A 22,038-nucleotide genomic window follows, 5' to 3' on the forward strand; every position below is an offset into this window, starting at 1 on the left:
ACAATGGCTGTTCAGTTGTTTAGTCATAAGGATGGGCAATTTTCTCCTTCGAGTATTTTCCGGAATTCTTCCGGCTATGTTTTTTTCTAAGATCTGTTCACACATTTTCATGATTTTTGAAGTCAAATTGGAGTAGTGATTTTGGTCACGCCGAAGCAGGAAGTGGAGCGAAAAAGCGAGTGGTTTTGCGGCGTGAAATTTTTTCACTCTAAATTTAAAGTAGAGTGAGAAAACGGTGTTTGAACAAAAATTCGCTTTCTCGCTAGTGGTTTTTTGTTCACATGCGGCAATTTCACTTTGATTTTCATAGTTTTTTCGATTTTTTGGATCGGATTTTTTTCTAAATGGTTTTCACAATCCATTCATAGTCCATGTTTGGTCTAGTTTTCTGTTTAGTCAATGGAAATTCTTTGATTTGTACGTCAGGACTTGTCCTGCTATGTTTCTTTTGTTTCGTCGTCTGACGCTCTTTTTTCGTTTTACATTTGTTCACACAGCAAAGCGGAAAAATTCAAATTTTCTGAATGACTTCTTCCTCTCACTAACGGCATTTGCGCGCGTGACGTCATTTCTCACTCGCTTTAGCAAAAGCTTTTAGGTTATTTGCGTGATTAGATTTTGATCATACGTGACTTACCTCACTCAATAAAATGACTTTTGCACTTTAAGACTTAAGTTTAATTTGAATTTGTTTAAGGTCAAAGGAACTCATATGTGCAGTAAAGATCCCTAATAAGAGGCTTCTGTGGAATGAATTGTAACAAGCTTTATTAGTTTATCGCTGAATGTTTTTTAGCCTAGTTTTTTGAGCTGCGTCGATTTTTTTTCAATTTAGATCTGTATCTGTTTCTATCTGTATTATATGGCACGCAGGTCTATTCTTTCGCAGCTATTCCGGCAATCGGCCGGCTATGTTATGACAATGATTATAAGTCTTTTAAATTGTGTTCCGATGAGCGCTTAAATTTCTTATAAAGAATTATTTTTGCTCTTAATTCCCGATGTTGAACTTTGACCGCTAATCCTGACAATTTTTGACTTTCACCAATTTAATTGACATTACTTCAAATTATGACGTCATTTCGATGGATTTGAGTTGTATCGGTCAGATTATGAGCAGACACTGAATCATGTCAAGATAAAATAGCTCTTTTTGAGATCCTGTTAACATTTAGTGCTAGTTTTACGTTTTAATTAATACATCATGGATCTCGCGTAACAACTAGGGCAATTTGAATGATTTTTTTTCTCGGGGCTAAATATCACTCTTCGAGGTGAAGTGTTTTAACCCAACTGTGATCTGACTGAGTAGTTTTGGTTGCATAGGGAGTATCGCTGTGCCTGAACCTGTACAATGCACTGACAAAAGTGAATATGGTGGAAGAGGGAGACAGGTACGTGGACTTTGCAGTGAAGTTCGCCTGTGTTCACCAGCAGTACTCTGCAGCCTCTAAGATTGTAAACCATGCATACGAGGAGGATCATCCGGTGGCACGTGATCTACTGCAGTACATCAAACAGCAGGCAGTGGCTGCATCTAGACAGGAGGGAGACATGGAAGGGGTGAGTAAATCCGTCAAAATTCAGAGCAATTATTTGGCACCTGTAGGCCTTTCTACAGCTTGAAGAAGAGTACCTATTCTCATAGATGATGTATTATGAGAGCTTGAAGACGTTTTTTCTCACATAATAAAAGCCTGAAAAAAAATTTTTTTCCGTGCTGTGATCTAATTTTATGATGAATTAGCAGTCAAGATTAATGATTGGCATTCGAATTGGGTTTTACAACTTTAGGCAGCTGGACTCTTAAACTACTTAAAGTCAAGTGAAAATCACGCCGAAAGTGGTGTAATTTTTTCACTTTAAATTTTATTTGTGGTTATAGTTATATATTATACGTAATTTGAAGCCCCCTGAGTGAGTTTAATCCCAGCGGACTGAAGCAGGCTGCAATAGATTCCATCTTCCACTTGTCGTTCGAGGGCACTTCTTCTGACGTTAGTCGGTTGTCAATTTTGCAGTTCATTTTGTCGACATTGGTTTTTAATTGCTCTCTAAGTTTGTAGCAATTATTTTAGTATTGTCGGTCTTTTTTATGCGAATTTTCGCTGGACTGATTGCTTGTCTGACCCATTTGACTCTTCGTCCTAAAAAAAGATAAACAGGTAGCGCCCAGCGGGCATTAACTGCTCTTAGAGCCTTTCAGCTCATTAGTCCTTAGTTATGCGATTCACAGAAATTGTTTCGGAGACTTATTAATAGCCAGAGCGATAGCTGGGGCTATTATTGGCCTTCTCTTGGTTTTTTTTATTTCGTCGTCATAATTTTTGTTGCGACCATATGACGTCACAGCCACTTTTTGTTCATTCGTTCATGCAATTTCAACTGAATTGCATGTGTGACGTCATTTTTCGCTCTTAGTGGAGCGAGTTTTTTTGGTCACACTTGACTTACCTCACTCTCAAAAATGACTTCCTCAATTTGAAATTGACTTTTATTTACTTTAATTCAAAGAGATAAGGTCAAATGGGTGTGTGTCACTCTAAATGAAGGTTATTTGAGATCAGCTAATAGAGGCAGCAATAACCTATACAGATTTTTAATCAAAATTAAACAGATCAGCCTTCAATGAAAAGACGAATTTTTTTGGTCTGTCTTTTTACTGTTTTTTAGACTGCCGATCTACGAATCTATTGCGGCTATTTTCTGGCAATCTGCCAGCTATGTTAATTAAGTTGGGTTACTTAAGGGTGGTTCACTTAGAGGTTCGCCCCCCCCCCCCCCCCCCCCTCCATTTCACGCCCCAATCCCGACCTCTGGAAATCGTTCAGGCCTTAAGGGCCCCGTACAGCCAAAAACCCACTGTTGCCCCCCTATCATCCCCCCGGTGCATCCCCCCACTGAACTCACCTCACGTCCCTTCAATTAAGCTAAAGCTAGCCTCACTAAACCGTGGCCAGTTATCCACGAAGCCAACCGCTCGCCAGTCGTTTGAGAGCAATGTACCTGACGTTAGTCGGTTGTTTTTTAGTTTCAATTACTAGAAGGAGTCTTTTCTGCAACTCCAGAGCTTTTAATTACAATTTGAAGAAACAGAGTCATTTTTTGGCGTTGAGTTTTTATAAATTATCAAAAATTTTCTCATATGTGCTATTTTGAAAATATTTTTTGCAAAATGTTTTAATGTTTCAAATCTGTTTCCACTTCGTTTATTCGTACAGGAGGCTATACATTTTTTCTAAAATTCGAAAGGTAGATAATAAATTGTATTTGTTTTTCTTTAATTTTTTTTTCAAATGCCTTTTTTCAATTCTTCTTGCTCTCAAAAATCAAGAAGTTTTCGAGATTTGTTTCTATTGTTTTATTCTGTGTCCATATTCTCTGCATTCTTACCTATATCATTCTAGCAGTTTCCTAAGACCTACGGTTTTTTTTTGCTGTGACTTTTCCCTTTTTTGGTAAAATTAAATTTATTTAACCTGTTTCTTTCATGTATTTTACATATACATTGCAGCACTGATGTTTTAATTAATACGTTGCAGCACTGAGATTTTGCTGGAATTCTGTTTATATTTGGGTAACTGTAGGCTAAGCGGAGCTAAATTGCGGTGCTCTTGATTTTTTACGATTCAAAAAATGGATCTATGCGATCTACGATTTGTTTTTACAATTCAAAGAATTTGAACTGTATTGGGGTGATGTCTTTTTTTTTAAGATCTGTTCACACATTTTCATGATTTTTGAAGTCAAATTGGAGTAGTGATTTTGGTCACGCCGAAACAGGAAGTGGAGCGAAAAAGCGAGTGGTTTTGCGGCGTGAATCTTTTTCGCTCTAATTTTAAAGTAGAGTGAGAAAACGGTGTTTGAACAAAAATTTGGTTTCTCGGTAGTGGTTTTTTGTTCACATGCGGCAATTTCACTTTGATTTTTACTGTATTTTCGATTTTTTGGATCGGATTTTTTTCTAAATGGTTTTTCCATTCCATTTATATTCGTTCTAGGTCTAGTTTTCTGTTTAGTCAATGGAAATTCTTTGAATTGTACGTCAGGACTTGTCCTGCTATGTTTTTTTAGTTTCGTCGTCGGACGCTGTTTTTTTTTTCAATTCTCATTTGTTCACACAGCAAAGCTGAACAGGTCAAATTCTCTGAATGAGATGTTACTCTCACTAACTGCATTTGCGCGCGCACTTTCATTTCTCATTATCTGTAGTAAAAGTCATTTTGGTGATAAGATTTCGATTAGTCGTGACTTACCTCACTCAATAAAATGACTTTTGCACCTAAAAACCAGGTTAAATTTTAATTAAATTAAAGTCAAAGGAACTCATATGTGTAGTAAAGGTCAATAATAAAAAGGTTTCTGCGAAATGAATCTTAACAAGCTTTATTAGTTTATCGCTGAATGTTTTGTTACATAACTTTTTGAGCGACGAATTTTTTCAACTTGGTTCCGTATCTGTTTCTACCTCTATTTTACGGCACGCAAATCTATTTTGCAGCGATTCCAACAGTCTGTCGGCTGCTTTCTGTTAGGGATAGAAGAACTTAAGAACCTTGTGTTTTCGGAGTTTCTGTTGTGCAAATTTAAGTTTTCAAAAACTTAACGCAAAAATTTTTACAAAGTATCGATGAGTTCAGAAGTATTTTCCAGTTGTTTTATTGGAAACGAGGCTGCTAGTTAAACACAGTTCGTTCAATCTTTCATTGTTCTGCTCTATTTTTTTTATTTCTCTTGTTTATTTACAGTTTGTTTTTATATAGATTAATTAACAGCCGCCCATTTTTTAAGATCGCTTTGTTTTTTTTACAGTTAAATTAATAGCCACTTATTTTTAGATCTGTTCACACATGTTTATGATTTTTGAAGTCAATTTGGAGTTATGCTTTTAGTCACGCCGAATCAGGAAGTGAGGCGAAAAAGCGAGTGATTTTGCTGCTTGATTTTGTTTCACTCTAATTGAAAAACGGTGTTTGAACAAAAATTTGCAATTTCTTTGAACAAGAATTTGCTAAAATTGCTAGTTTGACTTCTATTTTTTACTGTTGTTTGTTTTTTGATCAGATTTTTTTCTAAGTGGTTTTCCAATCTGATCGTAGTCCATTCTAATTCCAATTTTTTTGTTCAGTCATTGACACCTCTTTTAATTGTAGGTCAGGACTTGTCCTGCTATGTTTTTAATTCGCTTTACCTTTTGATCACGTTTTTTGTTTTACGTAAGTACTTTGACTTTCACGTCCTGCTATGTTTTTAATTCGCCTTACCTTTTGATCACGTTTTTCGTTTTACATAATTACTTTGACTTTCACCCTTAACTCCTGACTTATCTTACTCACTGTTTCAACTTAATGGATTTTAAATTCTTTCAGTCGTTGAGTCACGCAATGTAATAGATACGGTCAAGGTTATTACGAGGTTTCAAGGTTGCTATTCAAGGTTTGTACGATCATTTTTGTCTATATTAAAAGTATTTATCTACTGGTTTCTCATATTGGATCAGAGGCGAGTTGGGATATTCTTAAATCTGCTTGTTTTAACTCAAACCGAAGATAAAATTTTGGTTTGAAAAGTATGCCAACCTTTGATTGTTTGGTGATGGTTCCATTAGCTATAAACATTTGAGACTTTCTCACTTTCTGTTTTTATTGTTTTAAGCACTTTTTTACTTCAAGTTTTACGAAAGAACTGTAGTTGAAAATGTTTGTTGCACACATTTGTTTTTTAATCAAATGTTAAAGTGAATTAATTTCAATGCAAGAGCATTTTGGAGCTCAGAAACTGTAAGCTGAGGGTAGCAAGATTGTGATTTTCTTGGTTTGTTATAGTTCAAAGAATTTAATGTTTTGGGGGCACTGTTTGCACATTTTGATGATTTTTGAAGTGAAATATTAGTGATCACACAGGCAGGAAGTAGAGCGAAAAAGCGATTGATTGTGTGGCTGGAATTGTTTTTCTATGTTTTTCCATTATTTTTCCATGTTTTTCCCAATGTTTTCAATGTCCATTTATAATCCTTTCGATGACTAGGTTTTTTTGTAGTCATTGAGTTATCCTCGAATTGATGTTCAGGACTTATACTGTTTTTTGTTTTGCGATCTGACGCTCTTTTTCGTTTTATTATTTCCACGCCATAATTTTTATAATAGCTGTTTTTGCCAATTTATGCCTCACTTTCACTGCTTTTTGCTGGGCATACTTGCTTAAAGTATATCTTAATTGGAAATGACTTCTAAGATGAATCAAAAAATTTTTTAAATGATTAGTGATTTAATCTCACTCTGGCGTTTTTTAACATTAAGGTTTCGCTTAATCTTTTCAAGGTCAAAAAGGAGTTCCATATAATGAAGTCTGCTAATACTGAAGAAAGAATACCAAATAAAGTAAGCAATTTCGTTGAAAAAAATTTTTTTAATCGGTATTATTTGTTGCGTCAGCAACTCGAGCAACGGCCATGTTTTTGTGTGCAAGTACTATTTGTTCAGATGATGGCGCATTGACCTAAAACAAAATTTGATTGAAATGCTGGGGTCGATGATTTTGCTACTTTTTCAGCCACTTTTGCTACTTTTGTTACTCTTCGATTATTTTTTTGCTTGATCGATCATTTTTAGCTTTCAGAATTCAATTTGCAGCTTCAAAGGTCCTCATTGAAATCAAGATAACATGATATATAAGCTGTTATGTATAATATAAAGCACAAAAGTTACAATCTTAAATTTGAAAAAGATAAGATTTGAGAAGGATATATGAAAAAATTAACTATCTTAATACATCGGCTAACATATGCAAGGAGTTGTTTTCTTTAATGAGGATGAATATAATTTGGTTGCTGGTTTCAGCTGGTGGCAATGGGAGAGGGCTTTGATGAATTGAAGCAGACGGGCGACTATGCCAGGTACCTGGATCTGGTCCACAAAAAGGACAGGGAAAATGTGAGTAATATTTGAGCCGTTTCAGCCATTCGGAAATAGTCTAACATACCAAGGCAATCTGAAAAGGAACCATTTTTTCATCCCAAATTATTTGTAGATTAAGTTGATGCCCTTAAGTGCAATCTTTAATGAGAATGTAATTAATACAAGAAAGTCTAAGTCACATTCAATGATGTAATGAAATGAATACTATCGACTTTGAGATGATCCAGGATGAGCGAACGAAAGTACAATGAACTTGTGTCCTTATACATGTCGTTACGTTTGTTGGTGATAATGTTTGTTGACGTATTGGAAAATAGCCTGATGAAACAAAGGGTAGTATGAACCCTGAAACTACTGCTTCTTTTGAATACGCGCGTTGACCAATAACTGGGCCAAACTGAAGTTGCTGTATTTCTTCTTACAGTCTGTTGATGTTTCATTGATTGTGGCAAACAGAAATGCATTAACTGAAAAGCTGTTGAGTTTTATGGTCAAATTGGTCTGTTCAAATGTGATTCCAGATATTGTAATTTCATCTCGAGTACTTGTTTAAAAAAAACAATTTGCCCAAGAAATAGAGTGCATTCATAAGCCATCAAAATTCAATTTTAACAGCTGTTATGAGAAATGTTATGAAAAATTAAAAAGGTACAAAAACAGCTGTTAGTGTTCATGTAAAAGTTGGAAAAAAAAACAATAGACAGTTTTTGGTACCACCAACGATTTCGCTTTAGGGCACTACCAACATGCCTGGGGCTCTCCGTAAGTGCATTCGTAGCCTTCTGGACCAAGTAGAGTCAGCCGGTGATAGCAAACGCAATGCTAACATGTCCAAATTATTCTCCATCATGGAGGATTATGGCCCACTGGCCGACAACAGTCAAGATGTGAGAAACGTGTTCAAAGCAATATTCGAGAAGCTCACTAGCAGTCCAATGCCGGGTGTTGAAGTGTTGAGTACACAACCGGAAGATTACAAACCGGCAGCATTTAGAAATGAGTGGACTGTCGAATACGCGCATTTCGACAAGATGAGGAAAATTTTGCTCAAAGAGGCTAGTGGAAATTAAATATACGCTGCTACTTTTTGAAGAACGTTATGAGTGTTAATGAAGAAAAAGCCGATATTTGGGAGAAGTAACTCAACGGGGCTCGATTCCATTAAACATTGACAGTTGCCATTCTGAGTTTATATTCTGAATATAAGATAATTCTGTATAATTGGTAGCAATTTTGTTCGCTTCCAAACGAAGTTACCTTTTAAGCTTTCATTCTTATTAGAAGTTCCTGAAGAATGTAACTATGTTTACATAGTTTTAACTTTTCAAATCAATCTATACGTGGTTGCACAACTGATGGAATGTGAACTTTTCAGGTGGACAGCAACGCTTACAGTGGAGATATGTTGAATCTTCTTTCAACTCTGTTCGTAGTGTGCCACTTGAGTGCAAATAGGGCCGCTTGTATGACAGCATCTAAACTGTTCCCTCTTGCAGCCAAAGTGAGCATGGCCATGACCATGTACATACACGAGGTGCCAGCTGACAAAGTCTTCCTGGAAGCTGGCATCGTTACCAGACTGGCATCCATGTCCACTAACGAGGAAATACCTGTAAGTTGATCAAAGTTAGGCTTCACTTGTGAAATTGAAATTGGTTATTAATTGCTCTTTAAGGGATTTTGTAGCAATTGGGCTTTTCTGCAATTTTGCTTGATCGCCTGTTCTTTAAGTTTGAAGAAACGCAATCAACTAGTTAAGAACGAGGGCATATACCGTGTTCGGTGTTCTTATAGCTTTACTAGTGTCCAAGTATGAGCAAATGAAATGAGCAAACTAGTCTCCATGAACAACTGATGAGCAAATGGATTATCGACGGATTTTCTTTCCTCCCTTATGTCTATATTGCTGTGATTTGATTCCTTCAAAAGCCGAACTTTGCAAGAAAATGTGTCTTTAAACGATCAAAATTTGTATACCGGTTCAAGCTCTCACTGAAATTGAAAAGTTTGTTGCACGTGTTTAGGAGGAGCGCAAAGATTTCCTGCGTAAGATGGCGTTTCTGTTTGTGAACACATTCATTGACACAGTTGAACAGGCCATGGAGGGTGAGACAGACTTCTCCTCGGAGTATTTGGGAGACCTGGAACCTATTCGGGAGAGGGGAGAGATACTTGTTCCCAAAAATGCACAGCAATGCGTTCTTAAGGTTAGTTCCTAACAATTGCTGCCGCGCTGCTATGTTCATGAAAGGAATAGTCTGCTACACAAGTCCATCTGCATCGATTCCTTGAAAAATAGAAGCGAAGTGTAGGAAAACCGGTATGAAACCGGGAACTTGTCAAGATATCATGGAAACGGTGCTTCTGTATGACCGCGGTGGTGTTACAGGACGAGAGTGTGTTTGAATCCCTGAAGGACTGGGTTTTGACTGTCTCAATGGATAACTCGATTGACTTCTCGAGTGACATGAGCATAGCCAACAATGCATCCTCATCCGACAGTGGACAGGTATTCGAGGCATGTCCTGCAACGTCACAAGGAGAGAAGATATGCTGCATCACTGGTTAGTCACAGTCAAATTTTTATTACTCTCGAAAGAAGTTGCAAGCAATTAATGTTAACGTGCGTGTCTTATGAAAAATTTGCGCTTGACCGGTTTTTGCGCATTTGTTCGAGAACATTCTTTCGATTTCTTTTCTCGAGTGACTTCATAATCTGAATTGCTCTTCTATTATTCAGAAATGAAGTCTGTTGCTAAAACAAAAGCGACCGTAAGATAGGTAATTCCAGGGACCTGATAGCCGATTGGTTAATGCTTCAGTGTAGCACGCCAGGGGCGAGCGTTTGTACCCCTCCCTTGTCTGAATTTTTTTGCAACCATAAAAATTTAGCTTGGCTACAGCACCCTCTGTAAATTAAATTGCCCGCCTGTCGTTCGAGAGTGATTTTTCCGACGTTAGTCGGTTTATGTACAGGTAGTGTCTTCCTGTTGTTACCCGGTTGCATCTCTAACTCTGGGTTTAGATGGCAATTAATCAAAATTTGATTCCACGATTTATGCGATGCTGGTTTTTCTAGATCGAATCGGAAATCTTTTTGCGTTTCATCTTGAATTAAAAAAATTGGACCTTACTAAAACGTAGATTTCAAAAGAGAAATTTGCAATAAAAACTAAGACAACTGAAATTATTAATGTGTAGATTTCAAAAGAGAAATTTGCAATAAAAACTAAGACAACTGAAATTATTAATGTAAAGAAGTTTTTCTAAACCGAAATGTTATTGTTAGTCGGACGGGGGGAGTGAGGGTTTGTTGATCTTATAATATGATACAGAGTTTTTTTTGGCGGATTTTTTAACTGTATTTTTGAAAAATTAGTAGTCAAATAGTTAACAAATTGACTGTCGTAATTGTTGAACGATTGTTAGCTCAAAACCGTTAAAAAATTGTGGGTGCTTGTCAATAGCCGCGCTCATCTTCTCAGCCGTCTATTGTAGAGCTACTATTTTTGTTTTTTTTACAATATAAGAATTCGATTGTACTGGTGCTCTGTCTTTAAGATTTTGCATGCAATTTTTTCGAGTTTTTTTTTTAAAATATTCGTCTCTTGTTCACTTTTTCTTGCCTCAGCGGTCAGGTAAACTCCTCTAAGGTTTGATAGTATGTTACTGCATAGTTGCTAGGGCAATGGAATGGTTGCTTCAAGATTTTATGATCGCGAATTTTTGCAATTTTCTGATAAAATTTTGGCTTGAAGTTTTTTCTCTAATTTGATTTTCAAATTTGATTTTCAAGTTTATTGATCTGTACGGGGCGATGAGACTTTTTTTGTTTTCGCAGATGGGTTACTGGACAGATTTCAGTGGCAGTAAAGGTTTTGAACATTTTAGTATTGCGAAATTGATAAACTCTTTAATTTTTGCAATTTTCAATTTTTACCATATTTATTTGCCAATAAACCTTTTTCAAGGCTTGTGCTCAGGTTTTGGTGTATATTTAATTTGATCAAATTTTGCCATCAGGGTACAAGTTTCAAGAGTTTTATCAATGATCATATTTTTGTTTAGTTTGTTTGATTTATAGCCGCGAAGCGATAGCTGAGGCTATTATTGGCTTTCTCTTGGTTTTTACGACTCGAAGAGGAGTATTGATAATCTGCAGGTTTTTTTTTTAGCAGAAAGCAAGTTTGTTCATGACTTGAATTTTGACTTCTTTCTATTCGAGCTTTTACCTCTGTTTTTGATTGTTGACTTCTGTTTTCGAACATTGGACTTTAACAATAGCTTAGTTTGTAATGTATAGCAATTGGTAACAGTGTTATTCAAGGTGAAGAGGTAATTTTGAGAAAATTTGATCCCATTTAACTACCTACCCCCCCAAACCCCCCCCCCCCTCCCCCAACGTACATACCCCCCACCCCCAGCCACGTACCTACCCCCCCCCCGCAACGTACCTACCTACCTCCCCCCGCAACGTACCTACCCCCACCCCACCTACCTACAATTCCCACCACCACCTAACTGACCCCACCTACCAACCCCCCCCCCCCCCCCCCACCAGCACCTACCCACACCCCTGAACTGAAAAAATTTTAACGCTTTTTATGTTATATTGGTCTACTATTTTTGTTATTTCTAGTGTTTTTTTTTCGATATTCTGATTTTGTCCAAGTTAGGGTAGAGCTTATTTTGCCCGACGATTCGAGTCGTTTCCGGTATTCTACTGGCTCTGTTTTTTGTTTATTTCGTCGTCACTCTTAAAAATGACTTCCTCACTTTGAAATTGACTTTTCTATGCTTGAATTCAAAGAGATAAGGTCAAATGAGTGCTTGTCACTCTAATTAAAGGTCATTTAAGAGCAGCAAATAGTAGAAACAATAAGTTATACTGATGCTTAATTAAAAAATTTAACATCTCAGCCCTTAATGAAAAGAATAGGTTTCTTTTTGGTTGCTTTTTAACCTTCTTTTTGAGGTTACAGATCTATGAAGCTATTGCGGCTATTTTCTGGCAATTTGCCAGCTCTGTTTATTTTAGTTTCTCAACTTTTGAGATTGTTTTTCTTTTTAACTGGCTTTGTTCCATTGATCTGCTGATCAGGTACAGTACTTCTAAAATTTTATTTCAATTCATTGGATTGTATTTCAGGACTTATCCTGCTGTTTTTGTTTACTTTGTCGATCAAAAATTTGTTTCGCTACTTCATTTTGCCGCTTTTTCGACTTCTTGCGTGAAATCGTTTTGACTTCTCTAGGCTAGTTTCACTCAGCTTTCACTTTGATCAAAGTGCTTTTAAAGAGCAGTTGCTCAGCAAAGTAATTCAAAATGAACAGAGCCAGTATAATAAAAAATCGGAAATAGAATTGGGATGAACCCATAAAGCCCAAAATTCTTGGGTACCATCTCTAATGCTCATTGGTATTAATACTAGACCCTGTATTCTCACTAGGAAACAGTAGTTTGTTCAACTACGAAAGGACATCAAATTAGTTCACACTTTAAAAATGTTTTTGCAAAAATCATTTTTTCAATTTTTTCTTTTCAATCCCAATCGTGGTTCATCCTAACTATCGTGGTTCATCCCAAACTAGCCGCCGTGGGAATCAATGGCGGCTAGTATCCGACAATCTGCTGGAATGTTTGAGAACGATTTTTTTAAATTCAATTTTCAATAGGTACTCATGCTATTAGGATTTGCAAGCGGAACATTAAGAGTGACACGAAAATGCACAATGCCGGTATTGGTAAGAAAAACAGTGAATGTGTTGTTATGATTGTTTTTGGTACTTATTGTCTTTTAGTGCATATTTTTTTTCTTGAGGGTCTTTGTTAATTAGAAGTGCTGCTTGGCTACATTTGTTGTCAGTTATAATCCTCTGACGGAATTTAATGCTACCTTTGCTGCTGAACAACCAAGCATTTCAAACAGAAATGCAAGCGGAATTGAAACTTAAAATAATGGCGAAATTTCATTATTTTGAATTGCTCTCAAACGACGTTTGTAGAAATTCTTTTTGTACTGTGGTCTTTTTTTGCGATTTTTCGCTTGATCGATTTTTCATCTGACCCATTTGACTATTCATCCTCAAACACGGGATAAATAGGTAGCGCTCGGAGAGCATTGAGTTTTCTTAGAGGCTGAAGCTCTAAGACTGCGATTCATCAAAACTTTTGAGGCGAAAATTTCATGGTCTGAAGGGCAGTTCTTAATCTTGAAAATTTGATCCCTCTCAGACACTCAATCCCCCACCCCACTATTGGTGAATCCATAACCCCCACAACACACACACCACCCCTAACTCACCCACATACACCTCCCCTCACTCCCCAACTCCATGCCTCTCTCATCCAACCGTAGCACTGCACGCACGACCCACTTAATACTTCCCTATGCCGCTCCATGCGCGCCTCATTCACGTTTAAGCTAGCCTCCATAAGATGCAGCTAGCTACTGACACATCCAACTGCTCACCAGTGATTTGAACCCCACTTTAGTCGATCATGCTTGTTTTTTATAGCTGCGAAGCTGTAAGCTGAGCGTAGCTATATTGCGGTGCTCTTGGTTTTTACAATTCAAAGAATTTTTACAATTCAAAGAATTTGAATTGTATTGGGGCGCTGTCTTTTTCTACGACTCGAAGAGGAGTATTGGAGAAGTCCTTTTTTTTTAAATCAATTTTATTGGAGTGATTTTTGAAGCGGGAAATGAAACGCGTGAAAAGATTTGGAGTGATTTTGGCGCTGAACAAAAGTGAAGAGCAGAGGGAAAAGAGAGTGGTTTTCGTTCATACCGCTGTTTTTGAGAGAGCGAGAAATTGATGTGTTAAAAAATTTTCTCCAAGCGAGCGAAATTTTTTTTGTTCACGTGCGGCTTTTAAAAGCAGTTTTTTTTGCAAATTTTGATGGTTCTGAGGTTTGAATATGATATTGTAATAGTGTTAGGCTTGTTTTGATAGGATTGAAGGTTTCAAGTAGTTAATTTGATTTTTAATGCTAATTTGGAGGTTTTTGATCACTTTTGCTGATTTTAAGACGATATTTAGTGATTATTTACCTTTTTTTGTTTTACTGCTTTAAGTGGGATTTGAATAGAAGCTTGTTCCTTAAGGAATCTTCAGATACCAATTAATTGAAGTTTTGTTGGTATAAATCATTTTTTCTTAGGAAAAATGACACGAAAATTGAGAAATTTTAAACCATTTTTCTTTTTTTTTTGCAGTTTTTCTTTTTTTAATCTCAGACAAGTTTATTACCCACCCTCTCATGACTTGCCCATTGTTGTGCGAGCTTTTTATTGCTCTAATTGCAAAGGAACCTTGTTCGGCGTTATGTTTCTTGTACTATTAAACATTTTTTTCAATTTGTTTTTGAATGCCGTTTTTTTCCTTATTTTTTAATGGTATTTGTGGAGGTTTAGGGTTCAAAATAGTTGTTCCAGTTGCTTAGTAATAAGTATGGGCAATTTTCTGCTTCGAATCGTTTTCGGAATTCTTCCGGTTATGTTTTTATAAGATCTGTTCACACATTTTCATGATTTTTGAAGTCAAATGGGAGTAGTGATTTTGGTCACGCCGAAACAGGAAGTAGAGCGAAAAAGCCAGTGGTTTTTCGGCGTGATTTTTTTTGCTTCAAATTTAAAGTAGAGTGAGAAAACGGTGTTTGAACAAAAATTCGCTTTCTCGCTAGTGGTTTTTTGTTCACATGCGGCAATTTGACTTTGATTTTTACTGTTTTTTCGTTTTTTTGATCGGATTTTTTTCTAAATGGTTTTTGCAATCGATTCGTAGTCCGTTCTAGGTCTAATTTTCTTTTTAGTCAATGAAAATTCTTGGAATTGTACGTCAGTACTTGTCCTGCTATGTTTTTTTGTTTCGTCATCTGACGCTCTTTTTTCGTTTTACATTTGTTCACTCAGCAAAGCTGAAAAAGTCAAATTTTCTGAATGACATCTTCCTCTCACTAACGGCATTTGCGCGCGTGACGTTATTTCTCACTCGCTTTAGCAAAAGTTTTTAGATTATTTGCGTGATTAGATTTTCATACGTGACTTACCTCACTCAATAAAATGACTTTTACACTTTGAAACTTTAGTTTAGTTTGAATTTTTTTTAAGATCAAAGGAACTCATTTGTGCAGTAAAGGTCCCTAATAAGAGGCGTCTGTGGAATGAATTATAACAAGCTTTAGTAATTTATCGCTGAATGTTTTGTAGCCTAGTTTTTTGAGCTGCGTCGATTTTTTTTTTGAATTTACATCTGTATCTGTTTCTATCTCTATTATATGACACGCAGGTCTCTTCTTTCGCAGCTATTCCGGCAATCTGCCGGCTATGTTCAAAACATGTTCATTAATTTACATTAATTTTAATGTGAAAAAAAGTCTCTTCAGTACTCTTCAAAATATCTATTCGATTCAATATAATAAGGATTTCTGTTCGGCCAATAGAAAGTGAAAATGTTTGTCTTGGCTAATTTTCTTAGGCTAAATGTTTGTGACATTGTGTGACCCTATATTGTGATTTCTTAAATCTCTTACTCCAAATTGTTTAGAACTAATAAAATTCTGTAAAATTAGTAAATCTGTAAAAATTTTTAGTTTTTGTTCTCGAACGACGTTAGAAGCAATAATTGTAAATGCGCGTGTACTTTTATGCAAAATATTTGCTTTTTTCTACTAGAACGTTATTTCACTCGCTTGAGTTATTTGACAACCCCTAAGACCTCCTTACACTGAGCCGCTAGCTGCAATCAGAGCCAACCCTCGCCTGTCCTTCGAGAGTAATTCGTTCGACGGTAATTTCAAAATAAGCGAGACATTCCCAAAAGAGGAAAAGTAAGGCTGCAAAATTTTGAGGACGTTGTATGTATTAAGGACTTTTATTGAGATAGTCGCCTCGACAAAAGGAACGTGTTTTAACCACTCTTAGAAATCGTGAATTTAACGAACGACTGTATTTAGTTATTTAGTTTTGATATGATAATGGAGCTCTTGCCTTGATTCGATAGTGGAATATGTTAAACAGCTTTTGTTTTGTGTTTGTAGGGTACCCTATTAAGAAGCCAGGAGGTGGTGACATCCGTGCAGTTGGATCTTACCCATTCTCCATCAACAACTCAGACAGAGGACTCTTGCAGACAGCTAAGGTTTTTACTAATCTCGGCATATTTTTATTATTAGCCGCCCTCATCTTCTCAGCCGGCTATTATAGCGCTCCTATTTTTTTTACAATTCAAAGAATTTGAATTGTATTGGGGCGCTGTCTTTTTTTTACGACTCGAAGAGGAGTATTGGAGAAGTCCTTTTGTTAATCAATTTTATTAGAGTGATTTTTGAAGCGGGAAATGAAACGCGTGAAAAGATTTGGAGTGATTTTGGCGCTGAACAAAAGTGAAGAGCAGAGCGAAAAGAGAGTGGTTTTTGTTCATACCGCTGTTTTTGAGAGAGCGAGAAATTGATGTGTGAAAAAATTTTCTCCAAGCGAGCGAAATTTTTTTTGTTCACGTGCGGCTTTTAAAAGCAGTTTTTTTTGCAAATTTTGATGGTTCTGAGGTTTGAATATGATATTGTAATAGTGTTAGGCTTGTTTTGATAGGATTGAAGGTTTCAAGTAGTTAATTTGATTTTAAATGCTAATTTGGAGGTTTTTGATCACTTTTGCTGATTTTAAGACGATATTTAGTGATTATTTACCTTTTTTTGTTTTACTGCTTTAAGTGGGATTTGAATAGAAGCTTGTTCCTTAAGGAATCTTCAGATACCAATTAATTGAAGTTTTGTTGGTTTAAATCATTTTTTCTTAGGAAAAATGACACGAAAATTGAGAAATTTTAAACCATTTTTCTTTTTTTTTTGCAGTTTTTCTTTTTTAATCTCAGACAAGTTTCTTACCCACCCTCTTATGACTTGCCCATTGTTGTGCGAGCTTTTTATTGCTCTAATTGCAAAGGAACCTTGTTCGGCGTTATGTTTCTTGTACTATTAAACTTTTTTTTCAATTTGTTTTTGAATGCCGTTTTTTTCCTTATTTTTTAATGGTATTTGTGGAGGTTTAGGGTTCAAAATAGTTGTTCCAGTTGTTAAATCATTATTATGGGCAATTTTTCCTTTGAGTTGTTTCTGGAATTCTTCCGGCTATGTTTTTTCTAATATCTGTTCACATATTTTTATGATTTTTGAAGTCAAATTGGAGTAGTGATTTTGGTCACGCTGAAACAGGATGTGGAGCGAAAAAGCGAGTGGTTTTCCGGCGTGAAACTTTTTCGCTCTAAATTTAAAGTAGAGTGAGGAAACGGTGTTTGAACAAAAATTTGCTTTCTCGCAAGTGGTTCTTTGTTCACATGCGGCAATTTCACTTCGATTTTTACTGTTTTTTCGATTTGTTGAATCGGATTTTTTTCTGAATGGATTTCCCAATCCATTCATGGTCCGTTTTAGGTCTAGTTTTCTGTTTAGTCAATGAAAAGTCTTTGAATTGTACGTCAGGACTTGTCCTGCTATGTTTTTTTTTACTTCGTCGAATAAAAAAATGTTTTGCTTTACCTCATTTTTCCGCTTTTTCAACATTTTGCGTGGTATCTTTTTGACTTCTCTAGGCTAGTTTCTCTCTTCTCTCATTCTGCTAAAAGTGATTTTGAACATCAATTGCTCAGCAAAGCAATTCAAAATGAACAGAGTCAGTATAAAAAATTGAAGTCAGAAATAGAAACGGGATAAACCCATAAAGCCCAATTTTAGATGCCCGCTATTTGAACGTCGTTCCTATAAGTCTTAGTTACCATCTCTAATGCTTATTGGTATCGATAATTGCCCCTGTAGCCTCTCTCTTAGAAATAGAAGTATGTTCAACTACGAAATGCCATCAAAATAAATCGGACTTAAATCGGTTTTTGTACAAAAATCTTTTTTTTTTCAATATCCTCTATTCTTTCAACCCCAATCATGCTGATTGGAATCATCGGCGGCTATTTTCCGGCAATCTGCTGGGTATGTTTTTTAATTGCTCTCAAAATATTGGCAAGTGTTGTGGTTCCTCTGTTCTTGGTTTTTGCTATTGTCATGTCATTGTTGTCAGAATGATTTGGCGTGACGTCCATCGTTGAACGAAACATGAAGCTCGATTGCAACTGGTTGAGGCGATGTTATTAAGCTTTCCTAACTTGCAGAAATTTGCCAAGTCCTAACTAGTCCTAGTGATCTTGTTAATTTTTGATAAAAAGTGTTATTTGACGAAGCTTTTATTGTGCAAATTGTGAGCTAGAAGTTGTTATAGGTTATTTCACGCTTTTTCTTTGTCTTGCCAAATTTCTCGCCGAAGTCGATAACTTGATAAGTTGACAAGTCACAAACTTGATAAACGATATCGATATATGTTAAAGCTAGTCAACTACTTTAGATGGTGGGAGGTATGGGCAATGACAGCTTCGAAGACAGAGAGACGATTAAGAAGTTGACCAACGACGACTTTGACTTCCTCGTCAAAAAGATGGGAGTCAACTCCCAGTTCTGATCAACTAAGCAATGTATTGTGCAAATTAAAAAACAATTACAACCGCTAGAACAGATGATTTCAAATGACAAATACATATGTGTAGATAATGTATAGATATTGATGCATAGATTGTGTAAATATTCAATGTTCATAAATCAGTGTACTCTAACTGTTGAATATCATTTTCGATGTCATGCTTTTTGGCCAGTGTACAAATATACAACAGCTGTGTGTATATTCAGTGCTTTGTTAATGTATTACTAACAGGTACCTCAACACAGACAGAGATTTCAAAGGGTGAGAAAAACTTGCTACTTTTACTGTCGCATAAAACAAGGACATCGAGGTGACGTAGAAAAACTGGAGGGGAAGGAACATTAAGATTTTATTTTATTCGGGAGATAAAATGTTGTTTAGAGCATTGTTTGAGCATTCCGACAAAGTCTATATGGAACCCAGTTGAAGTTGTGTACTTGTAATTGTATGTCAGCAATTATCTATGGGTGTAGGAAATTTTTTGATTATCGAGGAACTTCTCGAGAAGCTGCACAGGTTTAAAATTGCTATTATCTTTTTTAGTAGACGCACAGTGATAGCTGGGGCTATTATTGGCTTTCTTTTGGTTTTTGCAATTCAAAGAATTTGAATTGTATTGGGGCGCTGTCTTTTTGACTCGAAGAGGCTTTATGGTTTTTTTTGAAGTGAGCGAGCGAGAAAATCGGAAGTGCAGAGAAAGAATAAAGTTTGGAAAAGTTGTTTCAGTGAAGAAATTTGAAGAGCGGGGAAAAGAGAGAATGGCTCTTCTGTTCATACCTTCTTTTGAAAAACTGAGAAATGTAGGTGTGCAGACGTTTTCGCTAAGCGAGCAAATTTTTTGTTCACGTGTTGCATTTTCAAGCTGTTTTTTGAAACATCTGTTGTCCAAAAACTTATTTTTGATTAAAGTTGTAATTTTCAGGTTATTTTGATAGCGTTTGGAAGGTTTGTTAATTAAAGATAGTTGTACGCTAATTTGAAGGTTTTTCAACTAATTCTCTGGTTTTAAGAATATTAAAGCGTTTTTTGGCCCATTATTGTGTTCATTTGCTTTTAACTTTTACTGGAGCTAAGTTTAATGCTCGTGGGCAGTTTTCATTATAAATTAAAAATAGGTTTTTTGGTACCTAGTCGCAGGAGTTTGCACTCTCGGCAAGTGGTCAAACAATTCGGGTGTTTGACTTTCAGAGCAGTTCGCGCAGCTGAATTTGTGGCTGCTGATTGGTCCAAAATTTTATTGGCTTTTGTGATTTTTGAAGAAAAAGTTACATTAACGAGGCGATAAATGTCTTTTTATTTGCCCTTGAACGAAGTTCATAGCACTTATTGTAAATGTGCGTCTTTTGTTAAGCAAAATTTTCGCTTGACAATTTTAACTTTTAGAGTGACTTTTACGCCCTTGACTTTTGGGTTTCGCGTGATTTAAAATTCTCTCTCAATCACAATTTCAAGCAGCTGAACTCAGTTGGCGGCCATTTAATACTAAAAGTCAATGAAAAGTGCGCCAAAACTTGTGCCATTTTTTTTACTTTAAATCTTAAAAGTGGTATATGTTAACTTCTAATGTGGTTATTTGAAGCCCACTATTGAACTTCTTAGTCCCAATTAGGCTCTTCACCCCGACTGAAGAAGGCTGCAATTGATTAGAGCTCCCGCTAGTTGTTCGAGAGCATTTCTTCCGACGTTTAGTCGGTTATGTTTTAAGTTATATCACCAATGTTCACCTTCCGAGCCGTTCCAGCTCGGATGAAATTGGAAAGGAGCAGCACTATCATATCCTTAGGTTCAACGTGGGGGCTGTATTCAGGGGCAAGCCCCTCAGACAGTGCCTATCTTGCATTATAAAACAATCATAAGTACGGACAAATTTGGAAATTTCTAAAAATACGCGTTTTTACTTAGATTTTTGGACAAAAACTATCACCCAGTAGCAATTTCTGCCCAAGAGGTGCGTTTCGGCACCAAAAATCACTTTGTCGAAAGATTGATTTTTTTCGGACAAGATTTGTTGGTCAAATTTTTGAGAAATTAGGCAATAAATTCAAAAATTTACTTTCAAATTCAAAAACTGAAATATTTTTTGCATTTTTTATTACTTAAGTGCGTTATTAACTACTTGGCTTGCCGACTGGACTTTAAAGAACATCAATAGCTTGATTAGATTAGCAGTAAATTGTTTAGGAAAAGGGCGCTTGTGCCTCCCAACCGTCAAAAAAAAATTCATCAAAAACCACTTTTGGAGTGCTCCTACGCCAAAACTATAGTTCTTTGAACCCCTTTATTTATCGACGGCAGACAACTTTTATAATGGAAGTCATAGGTCAAAAGTCAACTCTTTCCGAGAAAAAGTAAAAAATCACAAAAAAGCCTTCAATCTTAAGTTTTTGAAAAATTTCGACTTCTGGGACTTCTGATTTCATTGCGCGCCATAACACTCCTACCTGTGCTTGATCAAAGTTCCTTCTGAGAAAAAGCGAAAAATAAATAAAAAAGTGGGCAGGGATGAATTTTCCAAAAAAGTCGCGAGTTGACCCCCCATGCGACCAAAAGTGCTCACAAAATTTCACTCAATATGGGATCATGTCCAAAGTCATTTTTTCACCATTTCAGGACCGCATGCAAAGTCTCATCAAAAGTTAACGGCTCGGTTTTGCACTATGAGTTAAATTTCTCGCAATGAATCCATGTTGCCCATGATCTATGTCAGGGGCCCCGACTCCTGCAAAAAGTAGGATGTGTTTTCATTTACTCATAGCGCGCGACAACCGAGCAATTTTGCTCTTCAAATTTAACAAAAGAATGCAAAAAGTTGTTAAAATTTTTCTTAATTTAGTTAGTCGTTTCAATTCAAAATCAGAGATGTTTTGTGCTTACTTTGACTTGTCCGGATTTGTGTGAGCGAGGGAGTTGTTTCAATGACTCAAAATTTTGTTTTCTGTTTGTATTTGTACTTGTTTTTGTTTCGAATTTTTTTTTGTTTATTTTTCTTTTTAGTTAATTTTTTTTGTTTTCATTTGAGATAGTCTTTTGTCTTCTTTGGCGCTCGCTGCCATCAAAAACTGGTAAGACGACAGGCTGCTTTTTGACGATGACATCATCGAGTCTTTTCCGTAAGTCTTGCGGCCATGTAGTGAGCAAAAAAGGGAGTGGCTTTACAGTGTGAAATTTTTAAATCGAAATTCAGCGTGAGTGTGAAAATGGTGTTTCAACAAAATTTTGCTTTCTGTCGAGGAATTTTTTGTTCAAATGCTGCATTTTGACCCTGATTTCTGTTGTTTTTTCGATTTATTGATCTGTTTTTTTTTCTAAATGGAATTCCCAATTCATAGTCGGTTCTATGTCTAGTTTATTGTTACGAACATATGACGTCACAACCACTTCAAATCTGCTTTTTGCTCATTTGTTCATGCAATTTCAACTAAATTGCGTGCGTGACGTCATCTCTAATTTTTATCGAAGCGAGTTTTTTGTTCATTAGCGCGATTAAGTTTTTGGGCACGCTTGACTTACCTCACTCTCAAAATTGACATCCTAACTCTGAAACTGACTTTTCTCTACTTTGATTCAAAGAGATTAGGTACAGTGACTGCGTGTCA

The 22,038-nt window shown here is 36.2% G+C and overlaps 1 protein-coding gene across 3 annotated transcripts in view; it reads left to right on the plus strand.

The window, feature by feature from the left end:
• Window positions 1–18,600, plus strand: part of LOC142352008 (intraflagellar transport protein 172 homolog) — a 126,754-nt gene extending 108,154 nt beyond the window's left edge. For all 3 annotated transcript variants that reach the window (XM_075404331.1, XM_075404332.1, XM_075404333.1), the window contains 8 exons: window positions 1,327–1,563; window positions 6,840–6,932; window positions 7,652–7,972; window positions 8,293–8,529; window positions 8,942–9,124; window positions 9,307–9,481; window positions 15,961–16,061; window positions 18,311–18,600. In XM_075404331.1, the coding sequence (XP_075260446.1) occupies window positions 1,327–1,563; window positions 6,840–6,932; window positions 7,652–7,972; window positions 8,293–8,529; window positions 8,942–9,124; window positions 9,307–9,481; window positions 15,961–16,061; window positions 18,311–18,424 (1,461 nt within the window). In that variant the 3' untranslated portion in view covers window positions 18,425–18,600. The remainder of the gene's footprint in view (window positions 1–1,326; window positions 1,564–6,839; window positions 6,933–7,651; window positions 7,973–8,292; window positions 8,530–8,941; window positions 9,125–9,306; window positions 9,482–15,960; window positions 16,062–18,310) is intronic.
• The last annotated feature ends 3,438 nt before the right edge of the window (window positions 18,601–22,038 follow it).

The sequence above is a fragment of the Convolutriloba macropyga genome, chromosome 13 (assembly GCF_964194025.1).
Source record: "Convolutriloba macropyga chromosome 13, txConMacr16.3, whole genome shotgun sequence".
NCBI classification, from domain to species: Eukaryota; Metazoa; Xenacoelomorpha; order Acoela; family Convolutidae; genus Convolutriloba; species Convolutriloba macropyga.